Source organism: Electrophorus electricus, chromosome 4 (genome assembly GCF_041902795.1).
Source record: "Electrophorus electricus isolate QZ-2024a chromosome 4, ASM4190279v1, whole genome shotgun sequence".
Lineage (NCBI taxonomy): Eukaryota > Metazoa > Chordata > Actinopteri > Gymnotiformes > Gymnotidae > Electrophorus > Electrophorus electricus.
The window spans coordinates 16,246,292-16,262,428 of NC_137500.1; the positions used below are offsets into that span (position 1 = coordinate 16,246,292).

At 41.6% G+C, this 16,137-nt stretch overlaps 2 protein-coding genes across 5 annotated transcripts; both read right to left on the bottom strand.

Moving 5' to 3' along the window:
• Positions 1-2,152: 2,152 nt before the first annotated feature.
• Positions 2,153-7,336, bottom strand: pus7l (pseudouridine synthase 7 like). 3 transcript variants are annotated; one of them, XM_027011120.3, is made up of 9 exons: positions 7,289-7,336; positions 6,211-7,033; positions 5,689-5,848; positions 5,118-5,313; positions 4,891-4,956; positions 4,392-4,473; positions 3,579-3,868; positions 3,349-3,402; positions 2,153-3,151 (listed from the first exon to the last, which is right to left on the bottom strand). In XM_027011120.3, the coding sequence occupies exons 2-9, from the start codon at positions 7,013-7,015 to the stop codon at positions 2,837-2,839; spliced, it is 1,968 nt and encodes a 655-aa protein (XP_026866921.2). In that variant the 5' UTR covers positions 7,016-7,033; positions 7,289-7,336; the 3' UTR covers positions 2,153-2,836. The 3 variants fall into 3 exon arrangements, with proteins under 3 accessions (XP_026866921.2, XP_035379505.1, XP_081568779.1); XM_035523612.2 differs by having other exon boundaries at positions 4,891-4,989; XM_081712653.1 differs by lacking the exon at positions 4,891-4,956.
• A 383-nt stretch (positions 7,337-7,719) lies between these two features.
• Positions 7,720-16,137, bottom strand: twf1b (twinfilin actin-binding protein 1b). Of its 2 annotated transcripts, none has more exons than XM_035523613.2 (9): positions 16,041-16,137; positions 15,245-15,322; positions 14,962-15,140; positions 13,570-13,665; positions 13,371-13,469; positions 11,769-11,894; positions 11,289-11,439; positions 9,211-9,332; positions 7,720-8,977 (listed from the first exon to the last, which is right to left on the bottom strand). In XM_035523613.2, the coding sequence occupies exons 1-9, from the start codon at positions 16,063-16,065 to the stop codon at positions 8,810-8,812; spliced, it is 1,044 nt and encodes a 347-aa protein (XP_035379506.1). In that variant the 5' UTR covers positions 16,066-16,137; the 3' UTR covers positions 7,720-8,809. The 2 variants fall into 2 exon arrangements, with proteins under 2 accessions (XP_035379506.1, XP_081568781.1); XM_081712655.1 differs by lacking the exon at positions 16,041-16,137 and adding an exon at positions 15,735-16,006.

The following is a 16,137-nucleotide window of genomic DNA, read 5'->3' on the forward strand; positions in this document are numbered from 1 at the left end:
ACGGGAACAAGCGCATTACTTTAGAGCGAAACATCTAGTAAGCTCTTCTTTTCATCCACTGCCACATAGCGGAAAACCAGATGAATTACATTGCTGACCTATTCGAACTGGCGTTAAGCTGGGGAAAACCACGGCCTTCCATTGCGTAACACGCAAGCCAGTGCGTCTTCATTCATTCACTCTCTTAACTCAATGCTGTGTGGCTTTTATAGCTTTGCGAGGCTAGATGAGAGTGAATCTAAGGGCCTGTGGCCTCGGTGTAGCCAACGCGCTTGACTGCAACACGGTATATAAGGCAATATTTGAGTTTCTTTATGCAGCTACTTGAGGTTAAGCGCCATTAGCGCGCAATTAGTCGGGATGAGCCACCGTGGGTCAGTGCGCGTTAGAGAGAAGGGGATCGGATGACCGACTGACTCGAAGAAAACCCACTGAAGTTCGTGAAATGACTTACCTTATTTGCCTAAATTTCAAATTTCTACGACGCCCTTTATTTCATTTGTAGTGTTTAAAAGGGTGAATACCAGGAAGGCAGCGGGACCAGACGGTATCTGCGGGAGAGTCCTTAAAGCCTGCGCAGACCAGCTAACACCGGTGTTCACCGACATCTTCAATCTCTCCCTGACGCTCGGTATCGTCCCGTCCAACTTCAAGCGATCCACCATCGTCCCCGTCCCGAAGAAACCTCGACCTTCCGGCCTCAGTGATTACCGCCCTGTTGCCCTCACATCAGTCGTAATGAAATGCTTTGAAAAGCTAGTCAGAGATTTCATCACATCTTCTCTGCCAGCCTCCATGGACCCATTGCAGTTTGCATACCGCCACAACCGCTCCACTGATGATGCAATTGCACATCTGCTCCACACCACACTGACCCACTTGGACAAAGGGAGGGGTAATTATGTTAAAAAGCTGTTTGTCGACTACAGTTCAGCATTTAACACTATCATCCCCTCCCTACTCACTACTAAGTTGGAGGATCTAGGACTGCATACATCCCTGTGTGACTGGATCTCCAACTTCCTAACAGACAGACCACAATCAGTACAGGTGGGCAACTGTGCCTCATCCACCCTCACCCTCAGCACTGGAGCTCCTCAGGGTTGTGTCCTAAGCCCCCTGCTCTACTCACTGTACACCTACGACTGCACAGCCACTTCCAGTTCCACCATCTTCAAGTTTGCTGACGACACCGTTGTCATGGGCCTGATCTCGGACAACGATGAGAGGGCCTACCTGGAGGAGATTAAACACCTGGAAAACTGGTGCCAGGAAAATAATCTCCTCCTAAACGTCAGTAAGACAAAGGAGCTGATCGTGGATTGCAGAAAGAAGCAGGAGCTGCACTACCAACCTGTGAGGATCAGTGGAACCACGGTGGAGAGAGTAGATCGTTTCAGGTACCTTGGTGTTCACATTTTGCAGGACCTGTCCTGGTCCCGCCATACCAACTCCCTGGCAAAGAAGGCTCGTCAGCGTCTTTACCACCTCAGACGCCTAAGAGACTTCAGACTGCCCTCCAAGGTACTACGGAACTTCTACACCTGCACTATCGAGAGCATCCTCACAGGGAACATCACAATCTGGTTTGGGAACAGCACCAAGCAGGACAGACAAGCACTCCAAAGGGTGGTGCGTTCAGCAGAGCGCATCACTCATACAGAACGTCCTGACCTGCAGACCATCTACTACAAGCGGTGGCAGACCAAGACCAGGAGGATTGTGAAGGACCCCACCCATCCCAACAATAGGCTCTTCTATCTGTTGAGGTCAGGGAAGCGCTTTCGCTCCCTGAAGACCAAGACAGAGACTGAAGAGGAGCTTCTTACCACAGGCCATTTGGGCCCTGAATCAGGGAAACATAAACTGTGGGGACCACCACCACCAAGTAACATAACTGTAAATATGTTCAATTACCACCATATAACATATAACTGTAAATATGTCAATTACAAGATAGGACTGTACATTTTGTACAGTGTGTACATACATATATACATATCATGTAAACATTGTATATTGTGTATATAAACACAATATACATATTGTTTATATATATATATATATATATATTTTATTATTTTTTTTATTTATTTTTCTCTATGCACCCATTTTTCTTTTTCCTCAGAGCACTCAACCATTTCACTGCGAGTTATACTGTGTATGACTGGTTTATTTGTCACATACATAAACTTGTGTACATACATCTACATTTAGCGCAGCAATGTTAAATGTGAGAGAATGAAAAGGGGCATTTGCTTAAACATGCTTGCGTTTCGTGCCCTCCGTAGGTTTAGTTCGTTAGCCAAGACATATTTTTACCCACTTAAACAGCTTGAAAAAATAATGGCGCTATTTACATGGTGTACTACTGATAGCAAAATGCCTGTCTCTTGCTCTATCAAAACCAATTTAATAAACAGCATTGAAGGAAACTAGCTTTCTTGTACCCCTTTGCCTTCGCACTTTATAAATGAGTAAATAACACTACTGTGAAGACTCCATTCTAAAGTTTTATTCAGTAAGAAAAGCAAAGCTAATCCGTTGACAATAGTTACTTACTGTAAAATAAGTCAAATAAACCTACTGAAATTTGTTTAATCGAAGAACAAGATATGTTTATATTAACAGATTATGAATCTCATTCTATTAAAAAAAAAACAAAAAAAAAAACAAAAAACAGCATCTAATGTTTTATATCAACCCCATCTAGTGGTCATCTGATGAAATGAAATATATATTTTTTTAATTAATTATTATTTTTTTTTTTAACTCAACCCAGATCTGGGCAATTCCTGAAAGTCTTTAAAAATGTAATAGTAGTGTCTATATGCTCCTAGGGCTCACACTTCATGATTTCTCTGACAAACACTGTGGCGTAGCAGGATGCGTCCAAGTCAAATGACAGCGTGAGGAGGGATATACGCTGAGGGCTCAAATGCTCTGTCACCTGCGGTTCCTCATGCACCTTGTAGGTGATGTTATGGGGGATAGCCAGCAAAGGGCGGTAGCTCCCGGGGGCATTGAGTTTGAGGGAGGGGATTCTGAAGCGGCTGGATCCCAGGCCATCCTGTGCCAGTCTGTCCCGATACCACTCACCAACAATGTTCTCTGGGTACTTCACAGTGTTGCCTGGCATTGGGAGAATCACCTGTGAATCATTGAGGAAAGAAAAATCACAAATGCATGAGTGATGAGCGGTTTCAGGCCTGTTTTACAATGATGTACATAGATATAGATGCATTACATATTACTATAACCATAAGGAACCAGAAAGTATTTGTTAAAATACGTTCCCTGCTCAACATTGAAGAGGTATGATGGAGTAGTGGTGAGTAATCACTGCACCTGATCCAGTGAGAACACATTGTCTCTCTCTTCTGCAGAAGTGACAACATGGACCTAGAGAACAAAAACGATGCTATAAACATGCCGCCCAGTTGAACTGCATGCCTAACCTACACATCCAGAAAAACTGCCACATTACAGACACGCCCAATCTGACAAGTGCAAACTCATTGCACGAAATACGGTGCAACAACACTGTGGGCGCCCTGGTGGAGCGCATCCGGCCTCACCTGTGGTGTGTGGGTCGCTCCCGGAGTGGGGTCGTGGCGCAGGCGCTCGGCTTGGACCAGGTCGCCCTGGACGGGCCGGGGCCCGAGGGCACGCAGTCTGTAGCTGGCGGCCTGGTTCCACAGGCGGCTGCAGTAGGCATGCAGGTAGAAGAGCCTGGTGGCGTGGGGCAGGCTGAGCCAGGCCTGCTCGCAGCCCTGGCGCCCTTTGCCATAGCGGTGTAGTGCGCGGAGCATGAGCCGCTCACGTGCCCTGCATGCGGGCATCAGTGCCAGGCTCTCCTTGGCGTTCCCTGGGGGGGGCAATTTATCGCACGCTCACTTTACTAGTTGGTTATTAGTAGCACAATGAACCAGGTGTAAAGAAGTGATTTCATAACACACTGATGGTGCTGACAGTTTTGTGCATCTACTTAACCCGTTTAACAATGCCTTAGGTCTTGTCCCTAGTATGTAACACCACCACTGAGTTTAGACTGCACTCTCAAGATTCATCTTTAAATGTGTCATGTGACCATGTCTCATTCATATCAGTTTAGCAGTTGAGTCTCTTTAGACTCGTTATTCTTCCGTCCCCATAAACTTAACATCTTGACCAAATTGGATATACCTGCTCTAGCAATCTTCTCCCTGACTAAAACAATCAGTCTTTTCTTGGATTTACACATTGCTTTGTAAGGTTTAGTAAATTAAAGCCTTTCGAGCAATACATTATTGATTCTTAAAATTAATGCTAAAAGCATTGTGAAATGCCACTACAGAAGGACAATCAGATAAGGCTCACAGTGTGTTAGGAGGTGATTCAGGTGTACTTGCCTGTGTGAAGAAAATGCCGCTTGGCTTTATTGTGGAGGTCATCACCTTCGTCTGGACTCAGGAACAACCTGACAGCAGCGTTCTGATTAACACACATACACCAGATTCAATACAAGCTGCACTGGGAATTATACATATTTATCAGATTTGTCCAAATCTACTATTCAAAGTCAGGGGGAGATTTCATATGCCAATGTTCAGTTCAGGAAGAGCAAGTCTTAAGTCCTCTCAGTCCTGGCTAACTCTGCACTGACAGCAGTTAACCTTAATATTTATGTCCTCGGAAATAGAGCTTTGGAACAGTCCTGTTGGCCAGCCCTGGAGAGCTCTGCTGCCCCTACTCCTCACTGAGACTACAGTGGTCAATAGTGTTTTAAGGAACCCCCCCGACCCAAGCTACGAACAACAAAGAGAACCAACAAAGGTGCTTTGGTTACACTATGAAAACAGGAAAAACCCCAAAAATGTTCATTTAACTAAACAAAAATGGTTTTCCTACCATGTCTTCTTTCAGAAGTGCGAGTCCCACTTGGTCAGTTTGAATGCTCTGGCCATTTCCAAACCTCTGAGGACCATAGTAATTCACAAAACCATGGGCCTGCAAGATGTATTTATTTCCACAAAAAAACCCCCAAAAAAACAAAACAGCATTTCCAGGTAAATTATGCCAAGTCATACATTTAGTGTGAGGTCAAAATCAAGTCCTCACTGAAGAATTAGATTCACCTTCACATTCTCCACAGCCTCCTTCACAAGCGTTTCTAAGTCGGTGGAACTACACTTCCCATGAGGCCTCACGTCACGGATGACCAAGTCAAAATGGTTGCCCTGTAGCCGTCCGAGCCGAAGAGGCTCAGATGCTGGAATAATGCGAGACAGTTGCATTCCTCTCCTTTCAAACTCAGGGGTCAATTCCACAAGCCTAACAAAAAGGTATATAAATGCAGAGTTACAAAGTTAAAAAAGAAAAATTGCAAAGGTTTAACACAGTTCATTTCACTAATTAATTTCTATAGACTTGAGGCAATTAGTATATATACACATGGCTCTAGCAAACATTGGAAGGCCCTCTATTCTGAATACAAACAGAAGAGTTGAAAGTGGCATACAGTAAAACCAACAGGGCTCAAAATGAACACAGTAAGGGCCAGACCTTAGTAATGGGAGAGATAAACTATAATTTTATTATTTTTGTAATAAAAAAAGATATTATTTATTATTACTGGCACAGTGTGAAAATATATACTTTAACATGAATATTCATTTTTCACAGATATGGGTTTGTTTTGTCCATTACCGCTGTGGGGAGATCTTCTTTACAGTCATGGACTGATAAGTGATGCCCTTTTTGTCTTTGGTGCCAGCATAGGAGAAATCAGAGGGAATGACTCCTAGCGCTGCCGCCATGTAGCTGATGGCTTCCAGAGTCTCTAGGTTTTCCTTCCTTAGCGTGAAAGCTTAGCAAGGAGGAGAAGACAGTGCTAAGTGCTGAAGATGAAAGAAAAACATGACATGGCAGAGTGTCCTTAGCAGTCAATTTCTGCCGATTTCTCAGAGCATCTAAGACTTGTTTTGGATTTTTAAGGCTTTTAAGTAACCAATGGCTCATAACTAACCAATGTGTAAATAGGAATCCTAGAATCTGGTGCTAAATTGGTCAATTTTAGTATTTCAGAAAAAGGTCTTGTTTCACCATTTGAAGTTCTTGTTTTGATAAAGCATAATCTAGTTCACCTCCAGAACCTAACCCTGCTTGACTATTATGGGAAATAAAATTGTGACAGGACTTCCACACATCCGCCCTCTCATACACTCTCACCTGTGTAGGTGTCCACCTGCTTTTCACAATCTGCCGCTGTCCTCTTCTTTGGCCATCTTCCTCTTTCTCTCAGCCTGACTGTAATGGCGGTCCCGTCCTGGTCTGTGAAGCTCTTTGTCTCCACCAGCTTCCCGAACCTCCTGCTCACGAAATGGTGGATGCGCGTGCGGTGCTCCTTGCTGTTATCCGTCAGGAAGGTGAACGCCAAGCCCGGAGCTTTAGCATCTATGAACCTGAAGAAGTCCTCTGCTTCCCCCTCAGAGACAAGCTCAGAGAGCTCCTTGAAGCCTGGATCCTCTCTGACCCAGATCTCTTCCTGGTTGGTGACTGTCATGAGGAATGGGAAGTTGTGCCTCACTGCCCTGTGCACATTGGCACGCTGGTGTTTGTCAGGGAAGGAGCCAAGGGACATTTCCATGTTCTTTTGCTCCCCACTACATACCAGCATTCTATTGGTAAACTGTTCTAAGGCTTCGTTTGCAGAAGAGCCCAGTATTACCCTCAGGTCAAAACAATCCTGGCTCAAAACATCATCGTCATTCAAACCGGTCATTCCAACAGCGACTTCATCTGAGGCTGTATTTTCAGGCCGGAGGTTTGCATTCAAGTTTTTGTTGAGCGAAGACCCTCTGACTTCAGTGCATGTCAAATCTGTGGGGTCATCGGGAATAAGTGGTCTATTCACAGCACGGCCATGGATGTCTATCTCAATGACCACAAAGTCTTTGGTTGAGTTTTTAATGGTGCCATGGAAACCTTCATGGTCAGTTATGAAGCACTCAAGGCTCGGCGACTCCTGTTCCATTATAGCTACAATGTGAATCTAAAAAGAGGAAACACGGCCTACATGCATTTCTGAACGGAGAAAACAGTAATTAGCTAGGAAAGCTAGCTAGCAAGTGGATTACTGCTAAAGTATGCTAACTAACCTAGCTGCAAAGTTTAACTAGACATCTGACAAAACATCATAGTACTAAAATATATTGTGGTTCAAATTCATCTGATAATAAACAGAGCATACTACTTTGCAAAAGAAAAACAACGGAAAAATTCAATGTTTATTAGCTAGCTAACTTACCCACGATGAAAGTTCCGCCCCACTTGTGGAAGACTGGTCTTTCTTAAAGGTACAGTAAATCCACTAAATCCACTATGCTAATGAAGTATACTAAACCCAACACACTATTGGGTAATCGTAGAAAAAGCATATGCACACTTCATTTACATAGACTGGGGAAGAAAGCCATAAATAAATAAATCTGTAAATAAATAAAATACAAATGTATCTGTTTCAGTACTTTGATATAAGTCATTTTTATGCATTTATAATTTTACATGTTATTGACTTATTTTTAAAAATCTGCAGATATTTATTCATATGCTGTTTTATGTCCCATATTTATTCATTCATTCATTTTTTACGTTGAGTATTCATTTAGTGAATTTCAATTTATGGTTTATGTATTTATTGCCTTATGCTTCAAACAAATAAAACAGATGACAGAAACATATGATTTCAATATTTTAATTTCCCTCTATTATACATGTTGTTTTGTTTTTTTTAAAAAAATGAAGAGTTTACATTAAACTACATTGATTTCACTTGAGCCTTCATATCACACTGGTACAGGAAAAATGTAAATAGTGATCTGCCTGTTCTCTAGATCTTTTCTCTGAACTCAAGAATTTGTAGTACCTTCCCTTCTGAGAGAGTTCAATGGTAACTTCATAAATGCTATGATGAGCTTGATCCATTGCATAAATTATGTGGAAATGAATGCTGTGGTAGATAGGCCATCCATTGCGCAACATGTGAAATATTATTTGAGACAGAGGACTCTTGATTCAAAATTTTAAACAAAATGATCCAGATGTACCAGCCTTAGAAAAATAGCATTTCTATCACTAAAGAATGTTAAAAAATAATTTTGATGCAGACGGCATCACTTATTCAGATTTCTTATAACAAAAATGGTTTCTTTAGAAAATTTCCTTATCATAGCACTCTACAGTACATATCACAAAAGCAGATTTTTAAAATGTTTTCTCCTCATCATTCGTTACACTCAACAAATCCTTCATTAAAACAACCTGATCTCACAGAAAGGCTGCATTGGCTGCCTGGCCATTATTGATTATCTCGCTTACTGATAACTCACAAGAATCATCTGGTCATCAGATTTCAACCTGAACACTAAACATGCTGATCAGTGAGGGAGATACTCAATAAGACCCAAACAAATGAGAGAAAAGAACTGACCTTTCAGTTATCCCAAGGCTTGAATAATTGCACTAAGCTAGTGTCTTAAAACTCATACTCCATTCAGTCCTACACTCCATTCGCTAAGCTTTTTCTCCAAAGGCAGGTTTTAGTATGTGGTTTTAGTATGCCAAGTAAACAGTGCAATAATGTTAATTCTGTGCGTATTGTCATTACAGATGATGTCCTCATATGCAGCTGATTGCTCTGCAGGCCTGCATCCTATGTTAGTGTTTTCCTTCGTGCATAGATATGTTTATTGAGACATGGGCTACAGGGTTTCAAGGGAGATCTTAACAACAAGGAAGATCACGCTAGGAAGATCACACCATTGTTACACTAATCGTCATCATCTGCATCCCTGGGTGCACGCATGATCCTGCGTCCTCCCCTTTTACCGGTTGGACCCTTGGGTTTAGAGAAGATTTGTTTGTGTGCGTGCTGCTTGGGGTGTAACTCTTCATACAGGTACTCACTGGTGAGTTCATCTCCATTGTCAATTTCCAGCTGTAGCAAAGGAATTAGACAACATGGAACATTTCCTAATGAAACATAGAACATCATTAAAGAAGACAAAGAAAACAAAATCCCATTAAAAAAATTTAGTAGTAGTAGTATTCCTAATATTGTACTACTACTACTACTACTACTACTAGTACTACTACTAATAATAATAGTAATAATAATAACAACAACAATAACAACATCCTAGTAGGTTCTTTCATTTGTAATGTCTTTACCTTCTTGGCAATTTCAACATGCAGGTTCTTTTCCACTGTGTTTATGAGGGGGGATTTGCAGCTGGAGTACAACATCCTCTCCCGAATGCTGCATTTGTAACCAGGCATCGAGTAGATAAACACTGCATACACAACATACACAATACATGACCAGCCTATTTGAAATGGTAAGACATCAGTTAGGTTCAGTTAGGAGTACATGTAGAGAAAGATGACTTGCTCGAGAAGGATCTTTGGACAACTGGTACTAAGCTATTTCTGTCATTTTGCATGTACGTCCTATAGTTAAACTAGTGTGGCTGGGAAATGCAGTTTTGCACTGGCACTTTATTGATACTGACATAGGATGCACAAAGCTTACAAAAAATGCAATTTTGAAGTAAAATATAGGTCTTTGAACAGCTAGCAGCATACATTGTGATAGGTGATGAGTCACAAACTGCATTTCTGTCATTTTGGGTGAATATGCTATGGTCAGTGTCACGGTACGGCCACTCCCCCCTCAAATGTGTGCATGTGCGTGCATGTCTGTGTGTCCGTATTGCCACGCCCTCTTGTGTTGTGCACCTGATCCTTGTTGCCTGTAATTGTCATGAGTGTATATACGTCTCGTGTCGTATCATCAAGGTTGTCGGTGTTTGACCCATGTAGTGTGTGTGTGTGTGTGTGTGTGTGTGTGTGTGTGTGTGTGTGTGTGTGTGTGTGTGTGTGTGTGTTGAGTTGTGCCTATGATTAAAACGTATGTTCTGTTTAACACTGCCTCGTCCCCGCTTCCTCCTTAACCCATTAAATGTCACAGTCAGTCTAGTGTGTCTGGGAAATACAGGCTTGGCTAACAGTGATTAGTTTATTATCTGTATTATCAATTCTTTATATGAATAATAAAATAATAATAAAACAATGTTTTCAGTGAAGTAAAGGAAGTTCAGGATCAAACAAAAAGAGCAGTAGAAACCTGACAGAAACAGCCGTGAGGAGAGGAGAAAGAATCAACGAACAAGTAAAGCACTATCCTCCTATAAATTCAGGAAGTTAATTACATATAGCTATAGTATATTAAAACCTCATGAAACGCAGAGGAGCTGCTGAGTTTGTCATTAGCCTGCTGAGTTTTAAGGAAAATTTGAATAAGGAGCTGGAGAATAATCTAACAGCTAACTGGTGGATGATTGGATGTAAAAGCATTGTGCAGAGTGTTGATTGTGAAGCCTCCTTAGGTATTGAGAAAGGTGCTATATAAGTGTAACTAATAATAATAATAATTCAGCTAGGAAGAATAGCCATACTGTAATCATTATCATATTACATTTGCATTGGCTTTAAATAGAGGTTGAGTGAAGAGAGACACATAGTACAGTTGTATTCAGTAATGAGAAACAAATTCACATAAACTAGGGGACTAGAAAGAGAGAGAGAGAGAGAGAACAAGAGTGTGTGTGTGTGTGTGTGTGTGTGTGTGTGTGTGTGTGTGTGTGTGTGTGTGTGTGTGTGTGTGTGTGTGTGTATGTGTGTGCTAGGGCTTATTATCATTTTATTTTTATTTATCTGTCATATCCATGCAATATATAGCATGTATAATTCATCTCACACAAAGAAATTCCCCAACAATATCCACACAACTGAATCACAGTGCTCCACATATTTTGATTACAAAATATTTGATTTATATAAATACTGGGCCACATTCAAATGCCATTTATCAGTATTGGATCTGTATAGAAACATTGGTATTGTGCCATCGCCATTTAATATCTATGGCCTCATTTACATGTCAGTTATGATTGGTTTTTACCATAGGCACAGGTGAATTTAGCACAGTGGTATGTTAACACCAGAGTGCTAATTATCACCATGGTAACTTCATGAATAGGCATGAAATACCACGTTGCACATTTTGTATGGTGTAGCGCAGATATAGTTTTATGAAACTGGCCCATCGCCTGTATGAATCTGCAGTGAATTTACTTTCTCTCTTTTCTCTCTCTCTCTCATATATATATATATATATATATATATATATATATATATATATATATATATATATAAATTAGAGGATCAGTAAAATATGCATGTCTTACCCGTGGACTCCAGAAAATCTCCCTCGTGTGTGTGTTTGTAGAGAAAGAAGTGATAACGGGCCGCATCTTTAGGAATCCTTTTGGGCAGGTCCCTCACTTCTGTGGGGGTTGTGCTGGACAACTTGATGGATTCCTTGGGGAAATCTATTTCCTGTTGCACACACAAGCACACTTGGCAGTCAAATGGGCAACCCTGCCTGTAATTAATCAGTTCCATCACTATTTCTGTCATACTTCTAGTGACTGCCATCACCATTTCTGTCACAAACAGGTGCTGCTAGAGATAAATTCTGCCTAAGGTTACTTGGGTGACAGAAACCACAACTAAAGGCAAGAAAACAAACACAACATGTAGCTGTAATAACTCTAGTCCCAGATGTTCAGGGGTCCTTGTGAGAATGCAATTATTTCCAAGGATAAAATCATACAGGTAGATATGTAATAAACAGTGCAATTGGCCAGAAAGCAGGCATTACGTACAAGTTGAACATAGTTGATCCTTTTCGCTCTGAAGTGCTCCAGGGCCTCAATGGCTTCTCTCTGCATGGGGAAGGCTACACCTTGCAGAGTCTGTTGCTTCGTGTCCACATGGATCTCTGTCTGCGCCTGCAAAGGCAGCCAGCCAGACAGGCAAGCAAGCATGTGTGCGCACACACAGACACAGACACACAAACAGACACAATTATTTCGGTATCAAATGGCTCAACCCCAGTTGAGACTAATAGAGCTTACACAAAGAAAAATCCTGCAACCTAAATACAGATGACATTGATGCACTGATGATTAATTTAACTTTTATATACTGACGATAATTCGTATCACCAGGATCTGAAATTGGTTTCAGGTCTCAAAGGCCCACAGCCAGTACATTGGGTCTGTCCATGGGAAACCCAATGTCCAGGATCCCAGATACGAGATATAGATATAGCTTGGTAGAACACTTAGCCATGACACTGCAGGTTACTAGATGAACATTCTTTGGTCAGTGCCGTGACCCAGATAAAAACATTAAATCATCTAGAGATGATTTTAAAAATATGGGAGGATGTGCATAGGCTATATGCAAATATGCCATTTTACATAAGGGACCAGAAGCATCTTTGGATTTAGATACTGATTTTGGCCCTCAGTATCTGTGGGGGATTGGTTCCAGGATATTGAGGACGAACTGCACTAAATATCTCAAAGCCTCTTTGCTCTCTGCCCTTCAAATGTAGCTTAGAGCAGTATTATCTTCTTCCTGCAGCTGCTGATCTGCTTAAAGGGTTACTGCTTTGCTGCTAGTTGCATTTCAGAAACCAATAGACATCTTACATGAGCCAGTTACCCTTTTATGGCTATAGGGTAAGTAAACAGAATGTTCTGCATTTAGTCACAGGAGTCTACTCAACTGAGAGAGCATTCATTAGGCTATTTGGGGCTCAAATCTGAGCCATGTTTTTACAGTCAGTATGTGTGAAATTGGGATATCCACAAGCATGGTGCAGACGCTAGACCTAACAATCCATAACATACAGTTAGACCTAGAACAGTTCCACATTCAGTCAACACAAATATATTCAAATCAAGTGGAAATGTGCAAACAGGGGACGCTATTGAGCAAACTCGGGGAAATAGATGCGTCTACCACAGCCCATGCAAGACTACAATAAATTTAGATATTTCGAAGCTTGTAACTATTTGGACTTTGATATAATTGCACGTTTTGTGATCGGTGACTACCTCTGTAATGTCGCATAAGCCTTCTAAGGAGCCAAGAGAAAGCAGGTGGTCAAAAAACATCACATCAAACCCCACAGCTACCTCAGAAACAGGTGTTAATGCCAAAAACATGAAAATGTGAGGATAGATGGGTTCTGTGGCAATGACGAGTAAAATATCAATCTGGGCCAAGGAATAATACACTCAGCAACCACTCAGTGAAAAATCAATGCGGCGCACTCGCCAAGCGTGGTCACATGATGCACAGCAGGCACCTTTGGAATGACATAATGCCCATGTGTCCTGAACTCATAAAAAGTACATAAAATTGGTACTCTAGGTTATCTAGGTCCTATTTTGTAGTTCTGGTTGCAGTGGTACCTCATTGATGTGCCTTAGCTCCTCTTCAGCTGCAGTCAGTGGGAGTGGGGCAGCCAGGGAGACCAGGTACCTTTTATACCCGTTTAGAGATACATCATCCTGGGCACAGAGAGCTCTGTTAGTAGGTTCCCTTCTGGAGCTTATCTCCCATATTCAAAAAATTAACCAAACCAAGAATATTGACTGAGATCAGCCAAACCTTTGCAGTGCCAAAGATCTCCTCTTTTATGTGCCCACCGCCAAATTCTTTCTTCAGTGTAGCCCGAGTGGCAGCATATAGCATCTTCTGACGAACCTGAAAAGTGACATTTATTTGTGGATTTTAAAAAAAAAAACAGAGCATCCAGGAATTAACAAAAGAAAGGTGAATGGAGATGTTTTTTTTAGCATCACAAGCATAGCAAAAGCATATGCAGGAACCTTCAGGCAGCAGAGCCCAGCGTGTTTGGGACTGCTGCTATGTCAGCATCTTCCTGCTGGTGGCAAAGTACAAGCGGTTTATTGATCATCGTCAAAGTGAATTAGACTTGCAAATTCTCCACAGACATCCATCCACAACGGCCTGTTTTCTGCATTTGTGTTATGTTTTGGGGAACAAAATGAGATGTGGGAGGAAAAAAAAAACAAGGACAGTGTCATCAATGCAAAGCACCACTATGCTATAGTAGCCCTGTTGTATTTTTCTCCCAGTATCGTCACCTTGTAGAGAATTTACTGCTTGCTAGTCATGGGTGAGATACAATCAATTTCCACAAGGTGCTTTGCATATAAAAATGAATAAGCATCTAAAAATTGAAAACCTTAGAGCCGAACAGTTCTGACCAAAGTAATTCTACATTTCTAGTTTTAACAGAGGCATGGCAAGAGTACAACACTGTGTGTGGCCTTTAATGCCTTTTTAAGCACAACTCTTCCAAGGCCCATAGGAAAAGCAGCCCTTAGGAAAAAACCTTGGAGGCTGCAGCATGAGCCGCTCTACGCCCTTGTAATTACATGCTCTTAATGACCCACATGTGCTCGAGGCTTTTGAAACTCCAGGAAATAAAAAGACCACACTTTATTCATTTAAAATCAGACTACTGCTGATTGTTGCAATCTTATTATTTCCTGCTATATATTAATTTATATTTTTAATGTGCAATGTAATAACATAACATTGTATTACTATGATAAACTGATAGTGACTGTTGAATTACTTCCTTTCCAATCTATTGTACCTAGAGTCCATGCGGCTCTTTCAAACTCTGTAGTGGTGGGACATACCACTTTTGCCAGCACAGGTTTTGAATCAGGTGACTATATCCTTATCAGAGGAAAGCACAAAAAATACACCTTTGCCCTTGTGCCTAAAGTTAAGGTAACAGTACCATTTGATAAACTGTAAAACAGTGGTAGATTCTTATTGTATCTCTGATTCTGACAGTATATAGTAAGATTGGTCCGTTTAGCTCTTGTAAAGTTAAGGGATGCAATGCTTAGCATACCTTTCTCATTGCTATCTCATTGCAACTATCTCATTGCTTATTCCATTCATAAGCAGAGACTGAAAACCTGGTTTCCAAATAAACCCTGATTTGTAGCTATTACTCACAGGGGAGTGGTCTGGGGACCAGGCCAAGAAGATCCACTCGTAGCCCTGATTATTGGTGGTGTCTAGCCTGAAGAGAAGGTACGAGGGCATACCATCCTCCAAGAGAGGCAAGACGTAGCTGTCCCATTCCTGGTCCCATTTCTTGACCGCAGGTTTGAAGTCTCCCAGAACAAGCCGCTCTGAAGAACCACACAGAATGACACGCTTAAAAGCAAGGCTTTGTTACCTTATATGGACGCTAATAATAATCACCAAACCCGAAGGTACACTAGGAGGATCTTACCATTTTCAATCACTATTTTAATCAAGCGATACTCTCCGTTCCGTGCCTTCGCGAAGATGTCTTTCACTTCTGCCGTGGCTGCAGATTTAAAGCGTTAACAATAAAACAGTTTAATACTGTCAGAAAGAAAACTGACCGCTGCTGAAGAAGTGAGAAAAATTCGGACCACGAATATGACCATGAATTCTGAGGACTCGTTGTTGGGTCTTTGGACAACAAGGTTCACATTCAAGTTATGTGCTCCATGAACAGGCGACTCAGAACACCACACAAATTAACACGCTTTCTGATGCAATGGACACTGCGCATAATTAAATAGAACAGAAACAGTTTCTGAAAAGTTAACATCTGGGGACAGCTTTCACGAAGCATGTGCAGTTATAACTTGAATCCCCCAAAGCGTGCCAGATATAGTATCAGAACGAATAACTTGTTCATTATGTCGTTATCAAAAGACCTTTGAAACCTTATGGTTTCATAAAGGCTTTACCGGAGAAACGAGCTCTTGATGCACCATAGCTGACTGGTTGACTGATGGCAATTCCAATCTAGGTTCATTTCCATGCCCATATTGGCACAATGCTTAACAGATTCTTCCCTACGCCTGTCCGGTCTTGGTTATCATTTAACAAGTTTGGAAAAAATTACGGCAACAGTAACTAACTAGATTAGCTATCCTAGGTTACTGTCGCGCAGTCTGTGCATAGCAACCAGTATCCTACAACAGCAATGTGCATGACAACACAGCTTTGTCCGTGGCGGTGAAATTCATCATGAGAGCTCGTGAAAGAATTACCTTGGATACCGGTTTGATGTGACATTCTCGCTGCTTCTTTTGTGTCGGCCGGTCGAAAGCAGAAGAACACGGAAGAAGCCCGAACTACAGTACGGGG

Bases quoted from the DNA above. Each gene is read 5' to 3' on its own strand.
- twf1b (XM_035523613.2), bottom strand. From the start codon at position 16,065: ATGTCACATCAAACCGGTATCCAAG. The intron at 15,323-16,040 runs GTAATTCTTTCA...TTAAATCTGCAG, and splicing joins ACATCAAACCGGTATCCAAG to CCACGGCAGAAGTGAAAGAC. The intron at 8,978-9,210 runs GTAAAGACATTA...CCTTTGCTACAG, and splicing joins ATGTTGAAATTGCCAAGAAG to CTGGAAATTGACAATGGAGA.
- pus7l (XM_035523612.2), bottom strand. From the start codon at position 7,015: ATGGAACAGGAGTCGCCGAGCCTTGAGTGCTTCATAACTGACCATGAA. The intron at 3,869-4,391 runs GCAAGTACACCT...TGCCCCCCCCAG, and splicing joins GCGGCATTTTCTTCACACAG to GGAACGCCAAGGAGAGCCTG. The intron at 3,152-3,348 runs GTGCAGTGATTA...AATGATTCACAG, and splicing joins ATGTGTTCTCACTGGATCAG to GTGATTCTCCCAATGCCAGG.